Raw genomic sequence first — 20,898 nt, 5'->3', positions numbered from 1 at the left:
TCCTACAAACTTTCCATCTCCCGGATGACTCGCCCGAGAGTACCGAAGACGTCCAAAAAAAAGTGAACCAGTCAGTTCAAGTTCTGAGAAGAAGCTCCAAATGCCCGATCTCGCCATTCGCGTTAGTTTTAGAGGCTATTTCGCTTTGTTTCATACAGCACGGGACATTTCGATTTTGTAGTACCACTTAAATCTTGTTTTCCAGAGTCAGCATTGCCTTGGACTGGCGAACGCGACGTGGAAAGCTTATCTCGTCGAGGAAGGAACACAACAAAACAGAACGAAGGCTATCTATTTCACAGGACCAATCAGCCCTTCAGGAGGTCGAGATGAGAATCGAGCCATCGTGGGGAGAATAACACAACAAAAGCGCACCAAGAGATGTCAAGACACACAGCGCGATAAATGCTCGCGATAGCCGGCTGGAATGAGCGATGAAAACTGACCAGAATGTAGCTTTTTTCTTTTTTTGCTTCCTGAAGTTTCAACTTAACAGCTACCACCTTTCCATCTCCCCTCTCTGCCTATGTCCATTGTTGCTTGGAAGTCGCTGGTGTTTTTCCGGTGGCTGCGAAGTCATGAAAAATAAACGAACCGAGGAAAGCGGCATAGCAACGCGAATCCCTCGAAATGCCGGAGACGACGAAAACGTTGGCGGCAAGAGGTGGACGGTTCTCGAAGCGCTCGGTTTCGGCGCGATTGTTTCAAAATTGATTCCATCCCAGCGATAACAAAGAAAAACGAACTTCGCTGCAGAACAAAACATCCCCGAAAAAAGCCAGGCCCACTTCTAGCTTCTACTTTTTGTAACCTTTCGTATGGTTTACCTTCTTTCTATAGTTCTTCGCGTAGAGACCCCTTGACCACCTCTTCCATTTTCTCTTTCTCTCATTCTTCCCTCAGGCCTTGTTGTACCCCACGCTCACCCACCTACTTTTTTCCCTATATCGGGGACTCCTGTTCGAAAGGGGAAAATATGAGCTTCCCCACACTTGCTTTCCGAGTCTCTACACGCCCGTATCCCCCTCCCCTTCCTTTTTCTTCTTGCGTATCTGTTCTCGTACCTTTACTTTCGATTCCGCCGCCATTTTGTGGCCAAAGAAATAAGGCAAAAGTACCCCGCGTACTTTTTTTCTTGCTTTCCCTTTCTCCTTTGGTCTTTTCCGGTTCCTGACCCGAACAGCGTACGTAGGCAGCGTCGACGTATTTCTTCGCTCGCGTGGAACCGCGACCGCCGCCTCTGGCAGCGCTGAGCAATGACTCCGTCCCCTCCCTCGACATCGATTTATCGAGGCAATTTCGAGCCGCGACTTTGCACTTCGACTGCCGCCGCCGCGGAGGCGAGAACAAAACGAGAAGCGGCGGTAGAGAAACCGTAAAATACAGGTCGACGGGCTGCTTGTCTTTTTTGTACTCGGACAACGAAGCCTGGAACACAGACGGACGCACGAACGTAGCGAGAACGACCTAAAAGGCAAAATTGCGGACAACGAAAGCGCTGGTATCAGAAACATTCCGCAGCTTTTCGAGCGATGTCGCATTAATATCCACAGCCGTACACGGCAGGTCGTTATGGCATTTTTTAAGGAGCTTCAGTACGACGAAAGAGTATCTTTTTTTTTTATTCTCTGTGCAATCGATCGATCCGTGCCTCTTTCTTTTTGTGGGTTGACGAGATTATTGACGAATCGTTATTTTAGGAACCTGCGGTCGATGCTGGTGTCAGGTGGCGGCTGTCGTGACGAGCTGCTTAGCGTGGAATTATAGAGCGGCTGGCGAGGAGCTCAAAATTGAATGCAAAAAAGCGTGCCTGCTCAATATGTAACGCTGTTGGAGCCTGGCTTGCAAAATTCTGAAGCAAAAGCCGACGGCACGTTCGTTCGACATGTGTTCCGAGGCTTAGTGCCGGCTCGAATGGCAACCGCTTTGCCAATTTCTCTGTTTCGCTATATATTCGCATAAATCAGGTTTGATTACAAAGGCCCCTATTTTTCTTTATTTCCCCACCTAGTGACTACAACCTTTGCTATTTGCTTTAATGCTATCGAGGAGCGTTTCAATTGCTGTAGACACCAAAGAATAGTGGAAGAGACATTGGTTTAGGTTAGGAGACGTTATTTGAGGCAAATTTTGGCGCCTTAGAATAAAAAATAAATTTATAGCGGCTTCCCAATTTGATTTTCTTGTGTTATATTTTGTGTCGCGTTTTTTTGTGCTATATGTTGTGTTATATTTTAAATGTGCATATGCTTGTGGATTTGCAACAACTTTGCACTATGTTTACTGCTCCTGTCATAGAGCAACCCCCAACAACAAATTTTTCACGAGAGTATAAAATGCTAAAATTTAAAAAAATAACACTTTAAGGAAGGTATAGCTACGATATTTGCACATAAAAATATGATGCACACACCTTTAAATAATCCTAAATCAAGACCCTTGAGGCCTTGGAATACACGTAATTTTGAATTCCGTGATGCCTGACACCACCATGCATGTCAATTTTCTTCACCAATTTGTATTCGATTTGAGAATTTGATTTTCGCTTTTACTGAACATTCCTTTGGAGAAAAATATTCGATGCCGTTACTTAGCAATGCAAGGATATCTACAACCCAGGTGGATTTGTAGCATAACACAAAGAACGCATTTTATTCACCCAATATCGTTTGTCTGTTGCCAGTGAAGTGCTTAGCCATAACATTCAAGCTGTTTTTGTTCTTATCGCAACAGTATTTCGCGCGCGTATATGCGTTTCCCACGTTGCGTCGTGTACGCAGAAAAGAAGTAATTACGCGGAGACGCTTGTGGAAGTGCCGAGAGCACACTAATTCTTTGCCTAACCTTAGAGCTGTCAAAAACAGTGCGCAGCAGACGTATATGAAGCGCTTGTTGTGAAGCTTGAGTCTGTTTAATGCTCTGACTCGTCTCCAATAGCTGCCACACATACATCAGGCGTTTAAGGTCTAATTTAGAACAGTAAAAATACAAAAAATACCTTATGCAAAGGAAACATACAAATGATTCAGCGGGTAACCTTGATGCCGGGAGGGAGAAGATGCTTTTGGTGGTTAAGGGTAAGGTTGAATAATAGAGGACTTAAGGCGACTCCTTGAGGCACTCCTTTCTGTGTGCTGTGATGGGAAGTGGGGCCTTCTTTCTCCCTTCAACGGGTGACGGCTTGTGTGTACGGAAGAGCATTGGGCCAACAATACTGCTCGAAGGGGTGGTCTCGGGTCTGATTCGCGACCGCCGCGGCCGCTTTTCTGGCGGAGGCGGAAAAGCAAGAACGCACGTCTGTTCGAGACTTCGGCGCACGGTAAAGATCCCCAGGTGGTCAAAATTATTCCGGTGCCCTTCACTACGGCGCGCCTCATAACCTGTGTAGTTCCGTGGCGATAAACCCCATAATCAATCGAAGGGGTGTTCTGGCCCGCTTTCGGTAGCATCATGGCACAGTGCCTTGCTATAAAAACCGTTCGCCCTTTCACGTTCGTTGAGATTGATAAGATAAGCTTGAAATTATAACAATAACCACAAATTAACGACACATATATGAAGCTACCCGTACAGACTGCAGAACTCGAAGGGCACTGCTGCAGCACACCCCGAAAAAAAAAGACTCTGCTGAGCCATCTGTGACTAAACCTTATCGGTGGTTTCGGTAAGAGCGGCCACGGCACCTTACTACTCCGCGGATTGCTCGTCCTTTTCTTGCATTTTTTGCTCACGAGTAAATATTCGATGTGTGCGTGGATATTGAAAGCGAGCTTTTTCTGGAATATCTGTATTTGGTGCAATACAAAAATTTCCACAGCCACCCTTCTTGAAGACACGTCGCTTTGGTCGAGGTAACCAAACCCTAGAAATGATATCTCCCCGAAGCGAGCTGTACTTGTTAATCACTGGTACACTTCGCGGTCTGAAATTAGAGGAACCTCACCATTAATTACGGCGCGTACGTACAGACCGCGTATTTTTATACATACCGGTACTGTTTTTTGCAAAGTACAATTTCTGTACCTTTATTGGGTTCAGTGCAGGCATTAAGACGACCTTTTTCACAATGCACCGCCGATCACTCTTTCGCAAAGCGAATTGCGGCCGATGTGCTAACGTCGTCGCGACAACGTCGTACTATTACTAGTCCCATACATAGACATAAAACCTAGAAGATAAGGCTTCAAGCAATACAGGAAACCTTCTGGGTGCATACTACCGGCAGCGGAGAAATATGTCGGTCATCACAACATCCATTATAGGTGCTCGCCGTCCTTGCCGCCGAAAATAGGAAAGCGAGGAAAACATTGTCATTGCCCTTAGGCTCCACTGCTCTTATCAGTCCGGAATATCGGCGTCGCGGCGTCATGCACGCAAACAGAGGCTTCGAAAAAATCACCGCTTCCCCTGGTCTGGGTCGAACCCGGGTCCCTTACGGTTACGAAGCTCATGTATATCCCACTGCGCCACAGAGGCAAACGTTACTCATGTGCAAACTGTTGTAAGTGGTATTTGCGCTGCATCGTTGCCATGGAAGCTGCCGTTGCTAGGCCGCAAATAAGTATACAATAAGCCAAAATAAGGAAAACATGACGAATTAGAGAATTAATACCCCGAGTTATTGAAAACTCAGTCCAGGGGCGGTATTCTCGAGTTTTGTCCCTTTTGAATCCCTTTCAAAAGTGTCCCTTTTGGCAAGCCCTGATTCGCTAAAAGCAAAAAACCGGAAGTGACGTAATGCAAGCGCGGCAAACCTATTGTCAACGCTCACTGCTTAAACGGAAGTACGTCACGAGGAAGGGGCGCAAAAGGGACGCTTTCAAAAGGGACAGTTACGAGAATACCGCCCCAGTGTCTCCTTAAAAACCTTTCCAGGGGCTGCGGCGCGCTCTCTTGATTACTTGCGGTACCAACGCCTGGCGGATACTGAAACTAGGCAGGAGAGGACGCCACAGCCCTTCCGGCGGATCACTGCTCCGTACCTCGATAGCTTTCACGTTGAGTGGAACTACTTTATCGTTTGTCTGTTTTTTTTTTCTCTTTTTTAAGTTTTGGAAGCTTCGTTACGCGGCGGCAGCACATATTCCAGTAACATTGGTAGACGAAGCGATGATTTTTTCTAGCCGGCCATGACAGCACTAACGCCCGCGCTACGCCCCATCCGTTGGCATCGACATCTTCAGAGACGGGTTAGCATGGCGCAGTGCGCCACTGTCAACTTCGTCCTCCTCGTAACACTCCTGACTACAGCGAGAAAAAGAAGAAGGTTCAAAGTTTCGTTTTCGATGCCCTTGTCGGCTTGAAAAGTCGAGAAACCGCGAGTATTCACTTAAAACATGCCAGATCGCGAGTAATCAGAAAATTTCATTTACTATTCCTTTTTGAACCACCCGTCTCAGTGTGTTCTTTACCAACGTCCGTCACAGCGTTGTTGTTTTTTTTTTTTCGCTCTTGTTTCCTTCGCTTTTTTAGAGTAGCGTGATTCGTGAACTCCCGAAGCGAACTCGTGTTTTGCTGCATAACAATGACTTCAATGTTGCCAACCAGCCATCTTGATCAGCGCCGCGCGCCTATAAGCGAACGAAATCCAAACCAAGCGACGGATTCAATTTCGCTAGTCCTGGTGGCGAAATAACTTCGCCCCTCAGGAGAAGAGCCGGCGTTCAGGCGGGTCTTGCTACCGCCGGTGCTGTTCTTCGCAATCTTTGTGCGAGAAATCATCGTAGAACACGGCTCTGCCGATAAGGCAATTCACTCCAGAGATGGATGCAGCGGCGTGCGAAAGACATCCGCCGTGGCAGCTTGGAAGAAGGGGAAGAGAAAGGAGGAGGTAGCGGATCCCCCGTGCCTTCTTCGTCTTCTGCAGCTCCTTCTTATTTTCGGGTGACTGCGAAAAACCGGGCCGTTTGCAAATTGCATCGACGTCGATGGAGCTGGACAGAAAATCGATGAGCCCGCGGGGAGAACGGCTTCGGGCCCCAGAGTGGCAAGAAGGAGTGCTTTAATTAATTTTGTCGCGCTAGTAATTAATGGCCGAGCCCCAAAATTGACTGTGTTCTCCGCAGGCGAAATGTCCTACGCGAGCACTGAGCTGCAGCCATAAAGGAAAGTTAAGAAAACACAAAGTACAGTTGAGCAGAAGACGGCCCCCCCTCTCTACCCGAAGAAAAACGGAGGAGACTTGAGAGATAAAAAACAGGAATAAAACCGTATTCCTCCCCCTGTTTTGCTTCTCCGTGATATGCCTGTCTTGGGCACGGGTTTTAACAACCGGGATCGGCTTTACATTGTTCTATACTGACTCTTGCTATAGGTTTGAATGTCTGCACAGCAGTCGGCCGCACATTTTTCTTTCGAGAAGTAGAAGCAAGAGCGCGAACTCTCGCATTTCAGGCCGATGCTTAAAAAGTACATGGCGCAACTGGAGCAAGCCAGATATTCACCCTAATCTCTTGCTGCTTTCGAAAGGAATTGTCGGAAACCGATAGCGGTGGCGCAATCTCTTACGCGCAAGCAACAACAAGACATCGTCTCTTCATTTTTTTTACATCTAGGACATGGTTTCTCATACCCGTTTTCGACAGAGAGCCAGATTCCCTGCGTCTATAATATTAATTGAGTTGAAAGAAAATTAGGCAACTTTGAGTATGGGAATAGAACCCGGGCCCTCCAGAGCGCAAGACACACGTAAATAGTCAGCACCAGAGCGGATACACACTTTCTCTATAACCAACACTTTTACACCAATAAAAAAACAAAAACCCTTTGAAATGGTATAATTAACAACAAAATACCCTTTAAAAGGGCGTACTCTTGTGTTTTGCTAGGGTGTGTGCTATAAACTGCAAAACACTTTAAAGGGTGTTTTTTTTTTTGTTTTCGTAGCTAAGGTTTGAGAGTGTTGCTTATATACAGGGATTTACACCCTTAAATGAGTACTGAACGAAATTTTCGTGTTACGTTTTTTTCGCTGCCATGGGGGCCTACCAGCCCACTAGTCATAGAATGGGACATTAGACGGTCGATTGCAGCGTATACACTCATTTACGGCGGCGTTTATTTGTGTCAGTTTCGGTTTCTACAAACCGAAAGCCGAGCGGCCGCCATGGCAGGAGGGCGCCCCTGACGTCACCATTCTTGTCGCACCGCTGTCAATGTGGACGCGCGCGCGCGAACGAGTGCACGCGCGCGCCCAAACCGGCCGAGGTCTTCACCATCCGCCCAGGCAGCATGACGTCGGTCTCAAAACCATGGCGTGTACACAGGGCGTAGCAGCGCGCCAACCGCAGCCAGCGCGTCGGCACGTCACGGGAGCCCTGACGTCGGCAGTTTGGGGGAAGGAGCAGATGATGTTATGCTGGCCCGCTCTTGGCTTTCTCGTGAGGGCAAAGATTCAAATGGATTTATAATATGTTATACTGAACGGTTACTACTGAAACTTTCTGGGAGATATCCCCTGATGAAAAGGACGCATTTTACATAATTATCTCAGCTTTGAAATTTTGTGTCTCTACTCCTTTAAGGGCGTACATAATTATACCGTGCACGGCTTTAACTGACTAAGGATGAGCGTATTGAATATGTTGGGGCCTTCGACTTAGAAACACACGTTAGATACATCTGCTGAGCCTGCAGGAGTAATGTGAGCACGCCGATTACTGAAGTAGCAAATAAACCAGTTAAAATTCGTGTTCCCAGAAAATGCTCGCTATTCTTAGCGTGTCACAGTAAGGCCATCTTGCGGCATCCGCAATCCTACGATCGTCCGGCACTGCTGTTTGAAAAGATGGCGCACGCGCAGTGCAAAGGCGGGAAAATTAAACTGAATAGACGTCGTTGAAAAAGATATGGTCTGCGGCCCAAATGAGCTGAAGAGAATGAGAGGATACATTCGGAAATTTGACAGTAATGCTTTAAATGCCTCGCTTGGGTGTTTTATTTCTTAGGTGTGTTTTTTAAGTTAATAGTAATTAAAAGAAAAACTGATTACAAAAATTGGTTATAGCGGACGTTTAGATGATGCCACCACTTTTACGTTCCAGATGACAAAGAACGTTCGGTCGGATTTGTGGCAGGTGTTGTACGGCAAGATAGAGAGAATAAACGTTTATTAGAGCGAACGGCGGTGGTTGGACCGTTACTCGCTGAGGTAGGAATTGGACTCCGTTCAGGTACCCTTGGGCCTTGGCTGCAGTCCTGGCACGGGTGACCAGAGAGATCTGGTCGATTGCCATACCTCTGTCATGAGGCTTACACGTCAATGAGAAAGTGAAAAAAGAAAAATGCTGAGCAATAATTTCGCCACTGGCTGAAACCTTGTATATTGCTCTCGGTAGAACAACTTGCTTGGTCGCAAAAGAATAAGGGGCAGCCAGTGAAATCGAGAAAATATTATCCGATTCGCACTTATGGCTCCCCAGATAGCTCAAGACTGTGAAGGAAAATTTGACATCCACCTCAATGCAGGACGAGGACGAATCCTGGAACAGGACGAATTTCTCTTCAACTGCGAAGTTTCTGAAAAAGCTGCATAGCTTTCCTTTGTAGCCGATTGGCTGCATTGAGGTGGATGTCAAATTTTCCTTTGCAGAATTGGATTGTAGTAAACTTGATTTCTCCACAGAAACTTACTCCACCTTGGAGATTTCCCCTAAATCTGGTCGATTAACAGCTCAGGACGTTTTTTCTGCTCTTTATTTTTTTTTTGTGCAAGTTAGCTCTCTGTACTTTTTCTCCTTTATTGCCGATGGGTATCACCACCCCAGCGTTTGAAAGGCTCCGTTGTGGACCTCCTATAATTTTTTCATGGTCGCGTGTCTCCTCACACCTACGTTTGACCACCCAGATGGGTCCTTCACGCATCTCAACCGCTTCTCCAGCCCAATTTATCCTGCACTCTCCTAAAAGCATTCTCCGGGGCACATCAGTAGTTTTGAGTTCACCATGTGAACTCAAATGTGTTTTTAGAAGCGAAGCTGTTTAGCAAATCGTAACTTTTCGTGTCCGCGGGTAAAAATACCAAGAAATTGTTGAGCGCGCGCACGCGAGCCCACGCACGTGCGCGCGGGCCTCGCGGCGATCGCCCAGCACTTAAACAAACAAGAAAATGCAGAGCTCTGGTATGTGCGTGCCTGGCGGCGACCGCCCAGCTTCCTCGGCGCACATTTGTCGGTAAAAAAAAAGAAAAAAAAAGCTCCAGCGTTTGCCGTAATTGTGGCAACACTTGCTCAGGGCGAGAAAAACACATCATAGCGTACGCCCCTGCAATGATTATCACTTCCAAAAAAAAAAACGAACGAAGCTCACAGTTATAGCAACAATGATGCAGTAAAGGTCGTTGCGGCAGCGAAGGAAAAGCAAATCGGCTGCAGTCGTGGACTTAAACCTTCGTGGAGATCGTGAAGGTTGCGTACAGCTTCGCTACCTTCATGTTTTACCTGCTAGTATGAGCTTCCTTAATTTTTTTGTTTATTTTTTCCGCGGCGGTCATTTTCTGCGCCGTATAACAGCGGCATTTTTCCGCAGAATGGGAAACTTAAAGGAGCCATGAAGAGAAAATGCAAGTTGGTTTTATTCGAAAGATTTCGTGTTTTATAGTGCCCCCAGCGCTTGTCCGGATACAAACGGTGCTTTATTCACTGAGAAATTAAACAATTTAGGTTAAAATTTTGATTTTCCCGCTCAATCGTGCGTTTTCGTGGTCTTAAATGACATCACAGGAACCGACCGCTCTGCAGCCTAGAGTACCTTCATTCACGCATCCGCCGTACAGGGTAGAGACACGTATACGCTGGCACCGCCATTTTCGGTTGCTCGCTCGCCGCCGAAGCAAGTCATTGTGTCAAAACCGCGCTAAAATTATCGCCGCAACGCGGTTTACTGAGGAAGTTTGAATCATATTGTCTGTTTCGCGTTGCTAGGTCTCGTGGGAAACGAAAAGAATAACGCGTTGAGCCCGTTGGCCCAATTGCGGCGGCACGGGACCGTTCAAAGGTTGTCTCCACCCTGTACAGCGGTGTTGGTTTTTCCCGCGTTTCTTTACGTTCCGTAACCTAGATGGCGCCACCATACCGTGGAAAGCGTTTGGTTTGTTTTTGCCCGCATTTAAACCTGGCTTGTTTTTGTTCTGGGAGAAAATATTCGTTCCCTGAAACAGTGCTCGCTCGACAAATGGGGTCACGTAAGACACCGTTGCTTGCGTCAATCGGCCAGTGTCGTCTGAGACAACCCCAAGCCCCGTAGTGCTGTGCAGCTAAACCAAGCATGCTGTGCGCAGTACGAACAGCAGAACGCATCAGTACTTCTATGTTTACATGTGCTTTCGTAACTTCCACTGTTTGTCCCATCATTCTTATTGCTTTGTAAAGAATGTGCCCTAAATTTAAGCGCAAATCGCTCGTTCGTCTAGTTTGTAAGCTCTACCAAATTTGCGTCTGCTTCTGCCAGCCTCCGCCAATCGCAGAGCTTAGCTTATGTGACATCATAGGTTCTGTTGCGGGAAATGAGCTGGTGGGTCGCATGACCATTCCCGTTTTTCCTAATTATGTAGCTTATTTGAGCGAAGTTTACGTTAAAAGTGGTGTCAGTATGATTCTAACGAGGCAATCTTTTGAATGAACCAAACTTCTGTTTTCTCTTCATGGCTCCTTTAAGCCTTCCGCCTTAAACCGCGCGTCATTCTTAGCTTCCTTGTTTAAGATCAGTATACTTTTTCTTTAGCCAAGTTATCCAGTTCGCAAATGGGAGAAGGAAAACTACCAGTCCTTTGAAGATTAAGAACAGCCCCGCCGATGCATGTTGCATCGCAAGAATTGTCTTAGTCATGACAAACCTTCTCATTTCTCTTCTACATGAACCTAAGGTGGTTTTCGGCAGTTTTTTTCTCCTTCACGCCGCGCCATCGTTTCGTCATACTCTCAAGTGTTTACACAAGTTTCCTGAGGCTTTCTCGGCGTGTTAACGCGGAAAAGTGAGAGCCATGATTTTTCTCTACTACAGACGTATGCACGAAGAAGCCTTGAAGAAATTAGGGTGTTGGAGCCCAAGAAAAAGGGCGTATAATGACTTACCAACACCCTTATTCCGCTTATGCTACACCTTTTTGGGCGATAAGGGTGCAAAAAGGGCGAATTGCCTTACCGATGTGCTTTGAAGTCAACAAAAACCCCGGGTCATCTCCACTAACGTGAAACCTGGGGAGGAGCAAAGCATTCATGGTATGAGTGTATTCTTGGCGCCTTGGCGTTTTTGCCCACGGAGATGAAACCGTTTTGGGGTTAGAGGTGTATAACTTTGCTGTCAAGGTCTCGTGTCTTTGAAGCACGAAGCACTCTAGCGCGAGGCGTAAACGAGTGCCCCGGTGTATTTTTTAGTACGCATTACGAAGCGCTCCAGCGCGAGGCGTAAACGACTGTACCGGTGTTTTTTAGCACGCGTTATGTTCTAGAGTGAGGCGTGAACGACTTTCCCGGTGTTTTAGTACCTTGACTACATGAGACGACGATTACGACGACGACGACGACGACGACAGGACACGCCAACAGCCCAAGCCCTTAAAGGGCTTCGCCCCTAAAACGATGCACTGGTGACATGGTAACTCTTTTTGCAGGGAAAATTGAGTTAAATCCGCAATCAGGGATCATATTCTGATTGTGTATTAGAGGTAGGTACAGGAATAATCAAACATGGGTCGAGGAATGTTTCCTGAAAAGGAAACACGGTGTCTCGGGTAACGTTTAAATAGAGGTTGAGGGGCCCAGGTGTTGTCTGAGCGGGCACGGAAGAAGATAAAGGAAGAAAAAAAGACGATGCTTAAACTGCGTTTCCAGACAGCTTTGTGTGCCATGGAACCAAACAAACAAATAAAGTATCTATTTATATCTGCATGGTCGAAAAATGAGATTTCCGCAACAACATCCAGAACTCGGACTTTGTTTTCCAGATGCAATAAAGGAAAGGCATACGCTGCTGTTTATTTTTTTTTTTTGTCACTCCATTTTTCTTGTAAGCAGGACGTGAAGGATGGGAGCGAGGCGCAGCTTCGCGCTAGTTGGTTCATGAGTTTGGTTCATTCCAACCCGACAGAAATGGTTCCTTCCGGTGAAAAATTGTGGCCTCACTGGCCAAATAGTGCGCTCGTGTTTTGGTCCCGCAAATACTTTCTTTTTTGTTTTAGTGCTGTAAAAAATATTTCAGCCTTCTCGTGAGTAATGACCATGTTTCCACGCAAAATAAATCCTCCGAACGCGCCGGGAAACGTTTGGAGTGTTAAGGTCCGCATTGTGTTGCCGCACTTGACTTTCTGCGGTCTGGACATTAATAGTAACCGCGATAACAACACAGCGATAATCTGAACGCAGGTATGTAAATTTCCGTTCGTCGTTCCTGTTTTCTTTTTTTATATTTTTTTGCTTCACACGTCTTGTCGAGGGAAGCGTAGCTTATACCGGAAGGACAACGGCATTCTGCAGGTCTATAATGAAAGCTTAACGATTCTCCTTCACAGACTAAGTCATAGTTTACTTTATTGAAGGCGGCTAAAAGCGGTAAAATCATGATTCTTGAACAGAAATATTATCTTTCCCCCTTCAGTCACCGGTCATTTGATCGGATTGTCTAAATTATGTAGTAGTCGGGCGTTCTGAACGCTACATTCCCGGTAACCAGAAGACAAGCTTTGCTGCCGTTCTTTTCGTCAAGTTTTGCTTAAGGTGCGATTAATTAACAATTTCTGAAACTGCACCTGGGCAGCATACACACATTGATTACGGGTTACAGAAGCAACCTTGACCTAAACATTAACCAAATGTTTAGTTAAAGCTTAAAGTTGGGCTAGTTGGTGTTGACATGGAACCATTTTACCAGCGAAAAGCGGACAGGGACCTAGAAAGAAGTAGACGGGACACTCGCTAGTTTTCAACTACAAGTGTTTAGAAGTGTTTACCAAATGCAGACATGAACTGGTGCCACTAAGATAAAGCGAAAGAAACACAGGTTTTGGATGGCGAAATGTTATGGTAAATAAAACAGCCCGCAGCTGCCACACACCACAGTTACGATCTCAGTATAGTAATCGCTATGATTCACGCAACGTTCATAAACTCTGGACGAACTTGTATTACGCGCAAACATAAAAAACTCATGTGGAAATCTGGGGGACGGTGAAAGCTGCATGCCGGTGAACGTATCTTCATGGAACTAGCATAATACACACGTGGTGAAGCTCTTGAGAAATTTTCCGTAGATATCGCCAGGGGAATTCCATGCCAATTTCGCATCCAAAGCACGTAAGTAGGCTTAACCAGAAGAATTTTTTTATCCGGTACAGACGTTGTGGGAGGGTGGTATGTTAGAAATACAACTGGGAGGAAGGAGACATGGACGACTGGTGGCCTGTTCAAAGCTGCGGACCAACGTAATCCTCCCAAGTTTATCTCGATATCGCGGTCGGGTTTCAGCATTCTCGAAAACTAAAAAAAAACACACACCTGAAGAAGTCGCTGCCTATGGTGTTTCGCTATGCCCTCATTGCGATTCAACCGCTTCGAACTATAGGCCCGGACCTGTAACCCAGGAATCTGCAGCTTAGCGTGTAGCACAGCGCCAGGAAAGGGAGTGGCATGCAGTGAAGTAATAGCCAGAATCATTCCTCCATCAAACAGCGGGGAAAGAAATCTCAGCACAAATTCATCGGGTGCTTAATAGGTTCTTGTGACAAAAGCATTCAAATGAACCGAAGAACCCAAGCTCGCAGTTACGCCGAAACATAACCGCCGGTGTGCGCGGAGCATTACGGGAACCCCAAGAGAAATGCGCTGCACCTTAGAAAAAAAAAATTCCCTCTCCATCTCCACTAATATGAAACTGGAAGAGTAAAACATGCAGTGTTCAAGTGTAATCTTAGCGCCTTGGCGTTTTGACAACGGAGATAAAACCGTTTGGTGTGTGTGTGTGCGAGGGGGGGGGGGGGGGGGGGGGGGGGGGAGGGGGGTAGAGGTATACAGCTTTGCTTTAAAAGTCTCTCGTCTTTGAAGCACGAAGCTCTCTTGCGCGAGGCGTAAACGAGTGTCCCGGTGTCTTTTTAGTACGCGTTATGATTTAGCGCGAGGCGTAAACGAGGTTGCCGGTGTTTTAGTACCGCGACTACATGAGACAACGGTTACGACAATGACGAATAGAGACGCCAACAGCCCCAGCCCCTAAGGAGCTTCGCCCCTAAAACGCGATAATCTTCGGTCATCATAACCCGTTATTCTTAGATGGTATCGGTGAGCGACTATGCCTTTTAACTTATTCGCTGTTGCAGCAGGCTTCTTCGGCCGCAATTGCAGGAGTACTAATAAAAAGGCGGAAGATGGATTCAGAAAAATCTTCTTAGAATTGCGATACCAGGAGTGGTTTGACTTTTTGCCATGAAATGGCTATACGGAATAGAGACGGATGCGACAGATGCTTTGCTACGAGTACGAGTGTAGATACTTTTTAGATGCAACGCATCTCTTTAACTCGCCTTGTCCCGCGTCGTTGTCGCGGCGTAGTCCGCATCCTCGGCGCGGCAGCTGTGCGCCCCGCCGCTCTCACCGCAGCGCCATCTGTGCGTCAGCGCGGTCAGCTCACTCCCGTCGCCGTGCCAGCTGTGCGTTAGCGCGCAGCTTGCGCTCGCGCTTGCGCTCGGTTAACACATGCGCATGCGCTGCTATGCGCTGCTATGCGCTGCTCTCTCTCATTCCGCTGCATATAAACGCGGTAAGTGCGCCACTCCGCTCAGTCGTTCCGCCGCCGGCGCTTCGATGATTTGAATAACGCAACTGCAACCCCCGATGCGTCGCATCTACCCCATGGTTCCCCTCGCGGGAAGATGGTGTACATTTTTCCATAGCCCTCTACTCCGACTACGTAAATAGCTGCTTGCAGTTAAGTTAACCCGCCCCTCCCTCTGCCCCCCCCCCCCCCCCCCTTTTTTTTTTCTGTCGCTCCTTCAGAGCCCCTGGAGGTTCAAATGTGGCCCCGGAACCGCGAGGTCCGCTCTGGCGACACGGTGACACTCAACTGCAGCGTGTCGGGCTTCCCGGTGCGCTCGGTGACTTGGTCCAAGGACGGCCGGCCCATCCCCGGTTCAGCCTCTGCGGCGGCAGGAGGCCCCGCTGGTACGGGAATGGGTCTCGGAGGTGCCGCCGGCTCGTCGGGCCTCGCTCGCCGCGTGATGATGCTCAACCGGTACGCGCTGCGCATCCAAGCAGCGCAGAGTGACGACTCGGGCGTCTACCAGTGTCACGCCACCAACGAGCGGGACTCGGCCCAGGCGCACGCCTACGTCCACGTCAAATGTACGTCTCGAGTGCACCCCTTTCCCCGACAAAATTTTCGGGCGAAGTATGTAGAGTTGTGAATGGGCACTAATTTATAATCGTGGATCTGAGCTTTTTGTATGTAGAACACGGTATAGCGCGAGCATACACGCTAGGCTTGCGAGCTATTCCCCGACTAGGTACGTTATGAGTTCTTCCTAAATACGGCCTGTCGCTGTAATTAAACTGAACGTTTCTGGGCATTTTTTTTTTTCTCAAAGACACGTAGCGTGACTTCTACTCAAAAAAAGTGTACTGAACACAAAAAATACTCGCAGGCGATTTGGAAGCTTTATCTGAACTACTATAGCAAGGCAAAAGATGTAGAGGGAAAGCGTTTTAGCATGCAATTAAGTTTTACCATACAGGTAACGCCTCGACGTAACAAGAAATAGGTGATATTAGGCGCCACATGCACGGGCCCCTTGTCTGAAGAATACCTTTGGCTAGCGCTTTTGCCGACGGCTACTGGCGCAAATGCTACCACCGAAAAAGCGGAGATGGCAGAATAACCTTCTTTAAGTGATCGTCTGACAGCATAACTACTTTGTTGCCAACTCCCCCGTCATGATTAAAACTGTTTCGAATATTTCTGTTCTGTGTCAGCTAAATTTTACTTCCCTCGTAAAAAGTTGCTTATCAACGGGTTTGTAAGACGAGTGCAGAAAAGACGTTGCCCTGCCTTTATGCAGCCGAACCACCTGTCCTAGTGGCGCACTTCGAGGACTCCGTGGTGCGTCGGGACGAAGCAGTGTCCCTCCGGTGCGCTGCCACTGGAACACCATTGCCCCAGATCACGTGGTCTGTGTACGACGTACAGGTTCAGGACTCGAGCCGGGTGAGAACACTCTTCGTAATGATTGGCTGGCTCGCTCGGCGTTTACCTTGCTGTGTTTCTATAAGAAACATCAAGTTATATCTGTGCTCCTTTTTACTGAAAGACAAGGAAAGCTCCTCTTTGTTTCACACGGCGTTATTTCTTTTATAAGGGAAAAATTACGCCCACCTCCCCTCGCGGGAACCCTGGTGTGATGCGACGCTGAGGGGGGTTCAAGCGCAAGCGGAGAGCAACCGCCGACCGAAAGGCCGCCGGAGAGCGGCACACCAGTTATATGCGCAGCGCGCCCGAAGGAGGGGAGACCGCGGAAGAGAGAGTACTGCACATGCGCCGGTGCCAGTGCGTCTGCCGCGGCTATGACGCAACACAATCCAACACAATCCACTTTAATCCAATCCAATCCAAATCCAATTCAATCAATCCAAGCCAAGCCAAGCCAATCCATTCGAATCCAATCCAATGCTCCTCGCGAGAGAGGGGCATCGGAGAGGAGAGGGGGTGAGCGGCGGAGAGCGCAGCTCGCGCGGCGAGGAGAATGGGGGAGGGGCGGACGCCGACAACAACGCCGACGACGCTGCATGGACGAGTGAATGAGATGCAGTCGCATCTAAAAAGCGATGCTAATTGACGTGCAATACTGCGAGGGAAAGAATCAGCATAAGGCTCATTTGAAAGAACCGCTAAAAAGCAAAGACGCGTTACTAACCTCGGATCAAGGTCTTGATACAATGAACGAAAAAACTGCGAATTGCGCGACCAAACACAGCCATTTCATGCCAGCGAAAGAGAAAGCGACGTTTTACACGAAAAAAATTCTGCCACCTTTGTTATTGCGATGCGAAGACTGAGGAGGCAGGGGAGCTGGCGGTCTCAACTAGCTTTAATTTGGCTCCTCTTAGGTCTTCCCTTTTCTTCAGAGAAAGGCGGTTAAAAAGTGAAGCTTACTCCGTAATACTCAGTGAAGTCGATGTCCACAAGCCACCCTCCTACACGCCAAAATGAGAACTGCCAAATTCCGAAATCAAAGTCCACTTCAACTCAGCCGAAGTCCAAAGCCAACGCCCGCGCTACGAACCCAAAGGAAATGCTTTGCGCATCGACCGCGATGATAGCGCAGTCGGGTAGACGTCGGTTTCATAACGCAAGGGGCGCAGGTTCGATTCCGACCGCGGGAAGCGTTTTTTCGTGAGGCGCGCACTCCCCGGACCTGCTCGTGAGCTTCTTGGCTCCTTTCCACTTAGCCAAGCGAAATTTAGTGTTAACGATCCGCACGGACAGAAGAAAGCTTGAACAGCTCCACTGGGACAGATCTTTACACAGACCTCATCGATTTCTCCACCGGGTATACGTTATTCCGTAAAAGCTAAAAGCTGCCCAGAATATTCGCGCGTCATGCCTGTTGCCATCAAAATGTGGGTGTCACTGAGTGAGTGAGGGAGTGAGTGAGTGAGTAAGTGAGGGTGAGCATGAGCATGAGCATGACTGGGCATGGGCATGTGCGGGCGGGTATTTTGTATGAGGATACCGCTGCAGACCAAATAAAACATGGAACTTGCCATATCAGTGGCTCAATTCTTCACTAATGCTCGACTCGAGCAGCTTACAACCACGGGCGAGAAATCACAGTAATATGGGCATGCAACAACGGCAGCAGCGCACGGAAATAAGTACCCGCCGCGGTGGCTCAGTGGCTAAGGCGTTGCGCTACTGAGCACGAGGTCGCGGGTTCGATTCCCGGCCGCGGCGGCCGCTTTTCTGATGGAGGCGAAAAGCAAAAACGCCCGTGTGTGCGAGATTTCGGCGCACGATAAAGATCCCCAGGTGGTCAAAATTAATCCGGAGCCCTCCACTACGGCGCGCCTCATCGCCTACGTTGCGTCGGCGCGTTAAACCCCCACAATCAATCAATCAATCAATCAATCAATCAATCACGGAAATAAGTAAGAGCTGTAACGCAATCGCCACGCCAACAAACGTGCGAAGTCTAATAGAAGCCGCCGCATAGGTATTCTGACAATCGAGGCCATTATAATAATAACAATACCTTAATAATACTTTTATTCGTACTCATGTCGGGTGGAGTCATGAGTAGAGGGCCGCGAAAAATAGAACTGCGAATGAGACTTGCGTGCCCAACCTGGGACCCGATCGAAGGTTCTCGAGAAACCTTTGTTGCTCCTAGTTATAGCACTTCTGAAGTAGCTCCGAATATTCGGGTGGAGTGTAATGCTTCTCTCGCTACATCACCAGAACTTTATGGTCGCAATGCTCCTGCTGCTTCGAAAACGGACTTCTCAGAAGAGCACTTGTACAACATTTTCGTGCGTATCTCTGCACTTTCATTCAAGAATTGCGAAATGGTAAGAATAGGACTGCTGTTGTGCTCTGTGTTTGCCGATTTTCAGTTCTTCCTATCGCCGGCCCTCTGCAGCAAGTATACCACGGGACCGCAGTCTCACCGAAATAGTTTCCATCACTTTTTTTTTCCTTGGCACTGGGCATAAGAAAAGGCAAATAATAATCTGCCACATCCGCCAGACAACACGTTTTGGGACTTGGAATTAAGGTAAGGACCGGCGGCGTTGCGAGACCACCCTGCAACCACTGGCAGTAATGAGAAACGTTTTCATACATCCAGGCTATGTAACATACAGCTCGTCAAAACACTCTTGGGAAACACGCGCACTTCGTAGTAATCGTAAAGATTCGGCCCCTTCGCCGGCAAACGAAGCAATTTCCTCCGGAGCATCCAGCGGATATAACCGACTCATCTTGCCGTATTTTTGCATAATTGAGATGAGCTTGCGCAGAAGCAAATGAATAAAGTAATCGCATCTCCGTGCAGACTTAATAGCGGGAGGAGTGTTGCAAGCAAGCGTCTGCGGGGAAGTGTAAATAGGCCTGGGTGATGAAGTGCAGAGAGTGAATACACGGTGGCGGCGAGTTTACGAAACTCACTCCTTTTTATTTGTGTAGCAGTGTCTTGCTGCGCCTGCCGGTGCTTTAGTCACGCCGTTTCGTTGTCCAGAGGGTTATGAAACGTCCAACACGGAACGTGGCATGCCTCTGAAACGCCGAAAGAATAATTGCGCAGCGAGGCGCTGACAAGACTCGAGCCTATTTCTTACCACTGCGATGCGAGCCGTAATGCGGCTCTCGCGTGGCTAGGGCTCCTTTCAGTGTGTAACTACGGCAACAGGTCGTGTAACAGAAGTATTAGATTGCTTCCAATATCTCTTTCCGCACTTTAGTCTAGTCCTTCCAAAACATGTCGGCACTGTTCAAACGCAGCGGACGTCCGTGTTATTTGAGTTTTGAGTGTTCAGATGTCATACAGCGGGGTTACGAGACTCAGATATTTTAAATTCTGTTTTTTTTTTTTTCATTCACTTAAAACTCCCCTCCTCCCCCTCCTCCCCCTCCTCCCCCTCTTCCCCGTTTTCATTCCCGTGAAGCCGCTGTACTCGGCGCCGGTCCGGCTTTCCTTTTTCGCCACCGCCGACCCCTCTTTTCACAACTGTAATTTGCCGATCTCTTTCACATTTAAGCACGCGCACAAAGCGGTTCCCGGTTTATACGTGCACGTGCGGGGAGTGGAGGGGGAAAGGGGGGAGGCGTGCACGCGAAGCTGTAGGTTTCATGCCCACACTGCTGACATGTTCGTTGTGCTGGCGGGAGGCTAGCACGTGGACGTCAAAGAGCCGAAAGGGGCCTGTCGGGTGTCTTCACTGGTCGAGCGGATTGGGGTGTGTGGTATACGCAGACAGTAAGGTGCCTACCACACGGGAGGGAAACAGACAGCCCCATGTTTGTTCGCTAGAATAAAGGTCGAGTCCTTCCAAGTCTCATTCAGCTAGAAAGAAATAAGAAGAAGACGAAAGTGATTGTTGGGGGTAGGCGATGGGGAAATAGAGGCCGGTAACTGTCCGGCGTGGCTAGGAAGTATGCTCAATCGCCAATTACAAAAAAAAAAAACGCGGTTTGTTGCGTGCACTCCGTCGACTGCGTCCAGCTTCGCAGGACATCCTTCTTCGCAGAGTAGAAGGGCGCTAATTTTTTACCGTCTTTCTTTTCACGCCGAGGGTGTTTTTTCATCCCTCTTCCACTCTCCGCATACCCACTCTTCCACTGGAATTCCGATGTCGCCATCAGGCAGTCGTCTACAACTAATCGATAAAAGCTGCCCACTTCTAGAGTTATACTTGATAGATTCCATTTTTTTTTAACATTGCAGAACCATCTCCTCAAAATTATGTTTAGCAGAAAGCAATTTAACGTTCCTTCCTTATGTTATCTGTATATCAAAGAGTTCGAAACACTAAGGAACGTATAGGTAAATTATTCATAGAAATAACGTGGTGTCCTAGAATGTGTGTAACAAATAAAAAGTTTATGTATATAATATACTGTAAAATACGTCTTCTGCAAATTTCGCAAAATACCTCCAATCCAACTCTCTAGAACTGTCAACTATGTCTCCCGAAAAATTCCAGCAAAATGTCAAAGCTGATGAAACATTAATGTTGCTTGTCTCCTCTCTATTCAGCATCCGTAAATTGAAAAAGACGTATTTTTCCAATTTTCAACGCGATTGCTCTGCGCAGTTTATAATCATGTCAATTTGTGCCACTCTGCCCCTCTTTACCAGTTATTGTTTGCACATGCAGGTTTACTATGCGCAAGTTCAATGGGTTGTACAGTCTTTCATAGCAT

The 20,898-nt window shown here is 47.8% G+C and overlaps 1 protein-coding gene across 3 annotated transcripts in view; it reads left to right on the top strand.

Moving 5' to 3' along the window:
* Positions 1-20,898, top strand: part of LOC144174726 (cell adhesion molecule Dscam1-like) — a 388,470-nt gene that overhangs the window by 321,440 nt on the left and 46,132 nt on the right. For all 3 annotated transcript variants that reach the window (XM_077703557.1, XM_077703559.1, XM_077703558.1), the window contains 2 exons: positions 14,982-15,326; positions 16,040-16,185. In XM_077703557.1, the coding sequence (XP_077559683.1) occupies positions 14,982-15,326; positions 16,040-16,185 (491 nt within the window). The remainder of the gene's footprint in view (positions 1-14,981; positions 15,327-16,039; positions 16,186-20,898) is intronic.

The sequence above is a fragment of the Haemaphysalis longicornis genome, unplaced genomic scaffold (genome assembly GCF_048455015.1).
Source record: "Haemaphysalis longicornis isolate Haplotype H1 unplaced genomic scaffold, Haemaphysalis longicornis Haplotype H1 scaffold_3, whole genome shotgun sequence".
NCBI classification, from domain to species: Eukaryota; Metazoa; Arthropoda; class Arachnida; order Ixodida; family Ixodidae; genus Haemaphysalis; species Haemaphysalis longicornis.
Note: the sequence above shows the minus strand (reverse complement) of the source record. Positions and strands in the feature narration are given on the sequence as shown.